The sequence below is a fragment of the Musca vetustissima genome, unplaced genomic scaffold, assembly GCF_032173495.1.
Source record: "Musca vetustissima isolate MV318-11 ecotype Yass unplaced genomic scaffold, APGP_CSIRO_Mvet_v1 utg10974, whole genome shotgun sequence".
Lineage (NCBI taxonomy): Eukaryota > Metazoa > Arthropoda > Insecta > Diptera > Muscidae > Musca > Musca vetustissima.
This window is the reverse complement of record NW_026887625.1, coordinates 49,624-58,345: the sequence shown is the minus strand read 5'-3', so window position 1 is coordinate 58,345 and position 8,722 is coordinate 49,624. Positions and strand designations below refer to the sequence as shown.

The following is an 8,722-nucleotide window of genomic DNA, read 5'->3' as shown; positions in this document are numbered from 1 at the left end:
ACGGATGGACATAGTTAATATTCCATACTATGGTGGAGGGCAGGGACGTACGCAGGGGGGCGGTCCGAATTCACCGGATTTAGCTCCCCCAACTGACTTTCTCTCTTCCCAACACTGCAGACACAGAGAAAAGCGTTTTGTTACGTTTGAGGGGAGATTTCAAAAATATTACAGTTGCCCTAGTCAAAAACTATTTTTAATAAGCCACAAAGGCAAATTCTCACACAAAATAATCTTTCTAAAGCGTAGTAATTCGCTAGTCTCTAATTCTATATTATGACAAGTTCATTAAGTGGTATTTTGGAATCAATTGTTTAATATCCCCTAATAACAGCGTGATGAATAATTACAGTTTCCCCAAATAATAATCATCTGTGGGGAAACTTGTTTCAAATTATTACCACACAAAATGGGTGCTATGATTTGCAATGAAATCTTTAAAACCATAATCTGAAATTTAAACAAATATAACAAATTAAATATTAAAATGATTTTAATAAATCACGAATGCAATTTGAAATGCACTCATGATTGTGCGTTTCAAATTAGCCCTTTTGTTAATGTTAACATATTAGGAATATCAACCACATCATTTGAAATAATTTATATTGTAACACGTGGAAACGTGTATAGTCAAGTAAGTCGTAACGATTTGTTCGGTGTAAAAAATAATTGTTTGCTCCCAACGTATGCAGCCTATAATGATGATATGACAGTTTCACTTATTTTTCTCATAAAATGTGCATCCAATTAAAATCGCATGAGATAAAATTGTTTTACAACTTGGATAACAAACCAGTTGAACGCAAGTGAATTTAAATCGGTTTGCAGTGACGAAACGAAACGCAAGATAAATGCCCATAAATGTCAGAACCGTATAATAACGAACACAACAATGTGTTATTATTTATTTATGAATGCAATTCATTGCATTCCTTATTTACAAGATGTTACTTAATTGTGTGCGGTTGCATGTGCAAATGCATTGTTTTAAAAAAGGGCAAAATTGCATTGAAGTAGATTTAGTTGTGATTCGTCAATAGGTTAAGTAGCATTGGAAACGGTTATCTCGATTGCGGAAATATGAGTATTACCTACGATAAAGTTAATAAAATATGGTCTAGTGAAAGAGAAGATCCCATTTATAGTGAGAGTACATCATTGGGACAAATTGTCTATCAACAATTGCAAAATTTTCCCAATAAAGTGATACAGGTTCGTTGCAGGTGTTGGTCAGTTATTTATATAAAGTGAAACAAATACAGAATATTTATCGATCTCTGGACGACAAATTAACATACGTTGTAGCTGAGTTTTGGTTTATTGTGAAATGCGTAAACTTTTGTTTCATACGTTATAATTTTTGTCATAAAAATATAAACAAGTGAAAAAGCATTAAGTTCGGAACTTTGGATACCCTCCACCATGACAAATACTTGAAATGAAAATATAGAGAACATACCAAAAAGTGAACCTATACCAATAATTCTACATGTAAACCATTGTGTACACCAAATAAAAATTTTAACAATTTTTAATGAAAACCCCAAAGTGTGGACTTATAATAATAACGCACGGTAGAAAATACTATCCTCAAACTACTGCAATTTAGATTACAATGTTAGATTACATAGTGTAGGAATTAGCGAATATTTGGGGTTACAATTATATGAGGCCTATGACTAATTAATGACCGACAAATGTCAATTTCGAAACCAATATTTTTGTTTTGTGTCCCAATTCTTTCCTTCAGGGGTGTATAATTATATGGTGGAGACGCCTAAATGCTGGCCGATATATTTCATTATCGTCAGGTTCGAATTTTTTATCACGAAAGCAGTATGATTACAAACGATGGCTAAATCGTCTTAAAATTAAATAATTTGCAGGATAAAACTGACTATTTCGAGTAACGACATTCCCCCTATACTATGGTAAAAACGCCTATATGGGGACAACCCCTACACATGGAACTAATCAGCTAACTATTTTAATATAAGAAGTTATATTGGAAGAATATTAATAATTTTTGGTAGGAAGATTTGTTACCATATGCGACCAAAAATTCCAAATATGGGGGCTACCAGAAAAAAGGACCGATATTTATAATTTGTAGTGGAGACATTTGTTACCCAAATATAACCAATTTACCAAATTTCAACGAATTCGGTTTGAAAAACGCGATCAAGAACCCCAAAATACCGTTATATGGGGGCTACCAGAAAAAGTGGACCGGTATTTATAAATTGTAGTGGAGACCTTTGGTATCCAAAAATAACTCAACGTACCAAATTTCAGCAAAATACCGAAAATTGGGGATGTCATTTTGTGGGGGCTATCCGAAAAATGGAACTATATTAATAATTTTTGGTGGAGACATGGAACCCAAAAAGAACCCAATGTACCAAATTTCAGCGAATTCGGTTGAAAAACGCGCTTAACAACCCCAAAATGGCAAAAATTGAGTGGTACCCTTATATGGGGGCTATGACTAAACGTGGAGCGATGTAGCCCATCTTCGAACTTGACCTGCCTGTAGACAAAAGACCCTATGAAAATTTTTAGCGATATATCTCAATTCCTTCAGAAGATAACGTGATTACAACAGACGGACGGACGGACAGATGGACATGGCTAGATCGTCTTTCAATTTTACCCTGATCAAGAATATATATACTTTATAGTAACGGAAATGAATATTTCGATGAGTTACAGACGGAATGACAAAATTAATATACCCTACATACTGTGGTGGATGGTATAAAAAATACCTGCAGTATGAATTTTGCACATCAATTTTAATTACTCTCATGGGACATATCGGTGAACTTTCTGGTATAGCCTCATTACAGTAACACTCAAAATTCGGGATTTTTATGCTTTTGGGTACATTTTTAGGGCATAATGCAATAATATAGTTCCCATATAAACGTTTCGACGATTTGAGGAATCTTAAAATGCACACACGTGGTGGATGTTATAAGAAGTTCGGCTGTTATTTACTTACAAAAATTTAAACAAGTTCGATTTAGTTACAGATAACAACATTGGCAACAATTTGTACTAACATTTGGAAAGTCGTCCTTAATAAAGACAAGTGAAAAAGCGTTAAGTTCGGCCGGGCCGAACTTTGGATACCATCCTTGGATAACTTTGGATACCCTGACAGGTACTTGAAATTAAATATATGGAAAATACCAAAAAGTGGACCTACACCGACATTTCTACAAATCGATTATGTAAATCATAATGTAAACCATAGACCATAAATCAAAACCCCCAAAATACTGAAAATTAGGAGGTACCGTTATATGGGGACAACCAGAAAAAGTGGACCTATATTCATAATTTTTAGTGAATATATTTAGTGTACAATAGGAACCCAATATACCAAATTTCAGCGAATTCGGTTGAAAAGCGTACTCAAGAACTGCAAAATAGGGAAAATCGGGGGTACCGTTATATGGGAGCTATGCCTAAACGTGGACCGATATATCCCATCTGTCTGCAGACAAAAGACAAACCTATGCAAAATGTCAGCACCCTATATCAATTCCTTCAGAAGATGGCGTGATTACAGCAGACGGACGGACATGGCTAGATCGTCTTAGAATTTTACCCTGATCTTTTCATTGCAAAACTTAGATCGTTATGATCGATTCGAAAGAGTATAAATAACGCACTGATCAAAAATATATATATACTTTATACGGTCTTAAATGAATATTTCGATGAGTTACAAACGGAATGACAAAATTAATATACCCTCCAACTATGGTGGAGGGTTTAAAAATAATGGTTCGAATGTACCAGAAATTGCAGGAATTACTAAATATTAATAAAAAATTCCAATTATAAGTAAATGTTTGAAATTAAAACTCGAAGGTGGGAAATACTCTAAAGGAATGCTTAGATTTCGATACGCTTTATTGAATAATGCCAGTATATTTATGTAGGTGATTTGGAGGGGGCTTTGGTCGTATTGGCTAATGGGTGTGCTTTAAAGGAGTAACATATTATTCAACATGTCAAGAAACGCCTGGTATCACCACATAAACATACACAGAAAAAAAGCCACCCCGAAATTTTTGATTAAAAGCTTCATCAGCGTTCGACAAAAAGATGTCGATAAAATATTTCAAACGTAGTCGGAAATGTTTATCAAACACCAACAATTCACAAAAAAACCATCAACAAACGAGTTTGACCAAAAAAATTATTAAATTTGTTGGACAATTTTTAATAATTTTTTTGTAATATGCCATATTATTTTTTATTACGTTATTACAAAGTACTTTGTTGAATAGATTGTAAAAGATGGATAACAAATATAAGTTTTTATTCGGTATAGAGCTACACATTTAGTTTAAAGTCGTTAAAATACTGAAAATTTGGAGTGTTTTTGTGGGAGAGCTGTAATAATAAGGGTAAAAATCGGCAATTGCTGTTTAAAAGGTTTTGTATCGTACTACAAGAAATTTAATTTGAAATAATAATAATAATTTGATAAACAAGATTGTCAATATGAAAAATATTTTATCGATTAACAAAATAAAATTCAACAAAATTTTTAGTATATATGAGAATTGTTTTATCAAAATATTTTCGAATGGGATTACAATTTTTTTTATCGGCGATTGTAAATATGACCTTTATTTTTATCGGCGAAAAATCAATCGAATTTTAATTGGATTTTTGAATTTTTTTATCAAATGGTTACAATTTTTTTTTCTGTGTATCAATGCTGGAGTCGTTTATCAAAAAATATATCTGTGACCATACTATGAGGTTCACACTGAAAATAATTATGAGGTTCATGAGTGAAAATAATTAAAATCGTCTGCAACCCTCCTTTCGTGGTTATGCTTAAACACGGAAATACATATGTTTGTAACAGGCAAAAATAATCGAGATAGATCCATGGTTCCTTTTGAGAATATGCATAGAATCACTTTCTTAGTCGATTTATGCATGTCCGTCCGTCCGTCTGTCTGTCCATGTTAAATTGTAAACAAAGTACAGGTCGCATTTATGATCCGAATTGGATGAAATTTGGCACAGCTCATTTGTTTGAAAATCGGTTCAGAGTTAGATATAGCTTCCATATATATTATCGTCCGATTTAAGGTAATTGGTGCATCAAAGACCCTATATATCTTACGATTTGCACGAAATTTGGCATAACGTACTGAGTTGAGCGTAGAGTGATGTCTGTCAAGATTTGTGAAAATCGGTCAAGATTTAGATATAGCTCCCATATATATTTTCGTCCGATTTAATGTAAATGGTGCACCAAAGTCCACATATATCTTTCGATTTGCACGAAATTTAGCATAGCGTGCTGAATTAAGTCTAGAATGATGTGTGCAAAGTTTCGTGAAAATTGGTTCAGATTTAGATGTAGCTCCCATATATAGTTTCGTTCGATTTCATGTAAATGGTGCACCAAAGTCCCTATATATCTTTCGATTTGCACGAAATTTGGCATAACGTACTGAGTTGAGCGTAGAGTGATGTCTGTCAAGTTTTGTGAAAATCGGTCAAGATTTAGATATAACTCCCATATATATTTTCGTCCGATTTAATGTAAATGGTGCACCAAAGTCCACATATAGCTTTTGATATGCACGAAATTTGGCATAGCGTACTGAATTTAGTCCAGAATGATGTGTGACAAGTTTCGTGAAAATTGGTTGAGATTTAGATACAGCTCCCTTATATTATAGATTGATTTTAAGTAATTGACACACCAAGGAATCAATAGGATAGGAACAAAACGTACTGAAATTAGTATAACCTAACCTGTGACAAGTTTCGTTGGAATCGGTTCATATTTGGATATAGCTTCCATATATATTTTCGTCCGATTTGAAGTAAATGGTGCATCAAACTCCTCATGCTTGTCAGATTGTCTGAAATGTTGCTGAATGTACAAAATTGAGCATAGAATTACGTAGATCTAGGTAGATTCACATTTAGATATATATCACATATTTTATTTCATCCAATTTAATGTTAATAGTCCTGTTTAATATACACATAGTGGTGAAGGGTATCATATTGTCGTCCCGTCCGACTTTACTACTTTCCTTACTGGTTTGACATGTCCAAGGCGAATCGTGATCTTGTTTGATTCGAACTTGGCACACCTTAAATATCGGTTATATAGTCCCATCCCCTCTGGTACATGTCTTACAATTGTATATGGGGTATTATTTGCTTTAATTTCAGATCGATGATACAAATAATACCAAAGTAACGAGTCAGCAAACATTACTCTGGGGCATACGCATAGCACAACACTTGAGAAAACTACAGTTGAGCGAGAACGATGTTATAAGCATTGTGGCTAGCAATACGACATATGTCCTACCCGCCGTACTGGGTTGTCTGTTTAATGGTACACCAATACATACAGTTAATCCAAAATTGGACTTGGGTAAGTTTTCGCGACGTTAGGGCAATTGTTTATAGTTACAAATAAAATCCCGTTATTATAACTTCAGGCTTATGGCAAATGAGAGTATATACACTTTGCTACTTCAAAAATATGCCTCGTCGAAATTTCGTTTCAAACACCAAGGTTCTTTGGGCCAAACTAGTTCCAACCAATTTGAGATCGAAAAATTTTTATTTTTCTTTTTACAAAAAATAAAATTTTAATCTATTTTCAGACACTATTTCCCATTGTTTAAATATAACCAAACCGAAATTAATATTCTGCGATGGAGATAACTATGAATTATTACAAAAGGCATCAAGTTCGTTTAGGACTAAGTTGTATACGTTATCGGGACATGTAAAAGGTGTAACCAAAATTGAAGATCTATTGGAAGTTACAACAACCGAAAATTCATATAGGTAAGTCCCCAAACTGCATTTTTTAAAGTAGAATGATCCGAGTGAGTCAAATGCCAAACCTAACATAACGACTTTTTACTGGTTTTAAATATTTTCCAGACCTGTAAAGTTATCCAAGGGAATTCATCAAACCGTAGCAATTCTTTGTTCTTCGGGGACAACTGGCAAGCCTAAAGCCGTTTGCATTTCATCTTCACTGTTCCTCATACACGATTGGTAAGATTCCCTTATATATGTCTATATTCTATTCTATTTTAACTTTTCTGATAATCTCAAATAAATTTCCAGGGTCAATAACTATGACAGCGTTCTCTACATATCCAGTGGTATTGATTGGATTACCGGCATATTTTTCCTTTACAGCAGCTGTATACGAGGCTTTACAAGGATAATATTTAACAAAAGTTTTGAAGCAGGTCACTTCTTGGAAATTCTTCATAAATACAAAATTACTACAGCTTTCCTATCATCCCGCTACGTTGCTGCATTGGTTCAGCATCCGAATGTATCCCGCGAATCTCTAAAACACTTGAAAGCCATAACATTTGGTGGTTCGACGCTGAGTGAAGTAAATTCGGAAAAATTAATACAAATATGTACTGAAAGTGCACAAATTGGCTTTTGTTATGGCAGCACAGAAATGGGTCCAATAACCCAAAGATTGGAAAAACGGAAATTCAATTCAGTGGGAAAATTATTCAATAATCTTCAAATGGCCATTGTTACCGATGACGGGCAGCATTGTGGCCCAAATGAAATTGGAGAAATTGTAATCAGAATGCCTCATCCATGGAATGGTTATTACAATAACCCCCTTGAAACTGAAAAGGCCTTTGATAGTCGGGGATGGTTCCACAGTGGAGATTTGGGTTATGTAGATGATGAGCATGATTTATTTATTGTCGATCGTAAAAAGGAAATTTTGAAATATAGAGGCATGCAATTTTCAACAAATGAAATTGAAGGAGTCATTGCTGAGCTGCAGGGGGTTCGTGATGTCTGTGTGGTATCTATGGTTAATGAAACCGATGGTGATTTGGCGGGAGCTTTGGTAGTATTGGCTGAGGGGTGTACTTTAAAGGAGCGACATATTATCGAACATGTCAAGAAACGCCTGGTGTCACCGCATAAACATCTCAATGCCGGAGCCTACTTTGTTGACAGGTTACCTCAGAATTTAAATGGTAAATTAATTAAGAAAGAAGCCAGAGAATTATTGAAGATATTGTCTCAGAAAAATCATTAGAATTCGTTATATATTTATTAAGGGGATTGTGTAGAATGTAAAAATAAAATCAGTAAATAAATAAAAAATATTCTTAAAAATCAGAGGCGACCACAAAAATCTATTTTTGTTGTAAAAAATCTTTAAAAATATTTAAAAAACTAAACTTTTATAGCATTGAACATTTCTATACTCTACACAACTATGTTGTCAGGGTATTATAGCTTTGTGAAGCTCCAAGAGTTTGTAACGCCACGAAATATTGGTCCTAGACAAACCTTTAAGTATACAGATCGTCATATCTCGACTAGCTGAGTCGATGTGTCCGTCCGTCTGTCCATTATAATTTGTAAACACGATACAGGCCACAGTTATGGACCAATCTTCACCAAACTTGTTTTTGCATGTATGATGGGTTCGGCCCAATAAAGACCCCTATTGTTTTTGGAAAATATCGGTTAATATTTAGGGGATGAAGTGCACCAAATACTTAATTTTTGTCGGGTTTTCTGGTCGCTCCAGAGGACGCAGTTATGACCCAAACATGGAGAAGGGGATTGGGTCAAAGAATAAGCATGCCTATTTTGATAAAGATCGGTTAATGTTCAGCGGGTCAAATGGATCCTGACTTTTGTG

The 8,722-nt window shown here is 34.3% G+C and overlaps 1 protein-coding gene across 1 annotated transcript; it reads left to right on the top strand.

The window, feature by feature from the left end:
* Nucleotides 1–1,083: 1,083 nt before the first annotated feature.
* LOC133335246 (uncharacterized) lies at nucleotides 1,084–8,107 on the top strand. The gene is made up of 5 exons (XM_061543538.1): nucleotides 1,084–1,215; nucleotides 6,232–6,439; nucleotides 6,675–6,861; nucleotides 6,961–7,077; nucleotides 7,150–8,107. The coding sequence occupies exons 1-5, from the start codon at nucleotides 1,084–1,086 to the stop codon at nucleotides 8,105–8,107; spliced, it is 1,602 nt and encodes a 533-aa protein (XP_061399522.1).
* The last annotated feature ends 615 nt before the right edge of the window (nucleotides 8,108–8,722 follow it).

Excerpts from the sequence above, each read along its gene's own strand:
- LOC133335246 (XM_061543538.1), top strand. The coding sequence starts at position 1,084 with ATGAGTATTACCTACGATAAAGTTAATAAAATATGGTCTAGTGAAAGA. Across the intron at positions 1,216-6,231 it reads TTCCCAATAAAGTGATACAG|ATCGATGATACAAATAATAC; the intron begins GTTCGTTGCAGG and ends CTTTAATTTCAG. Across the intron at positions 6,862-6,960 it reads ACAACCGAAAATTCATATAG|ACCTGTAAAGTTATCCAAGG; the intron begins GTAAGTCCCCAA and ends AATATTTTCCAG.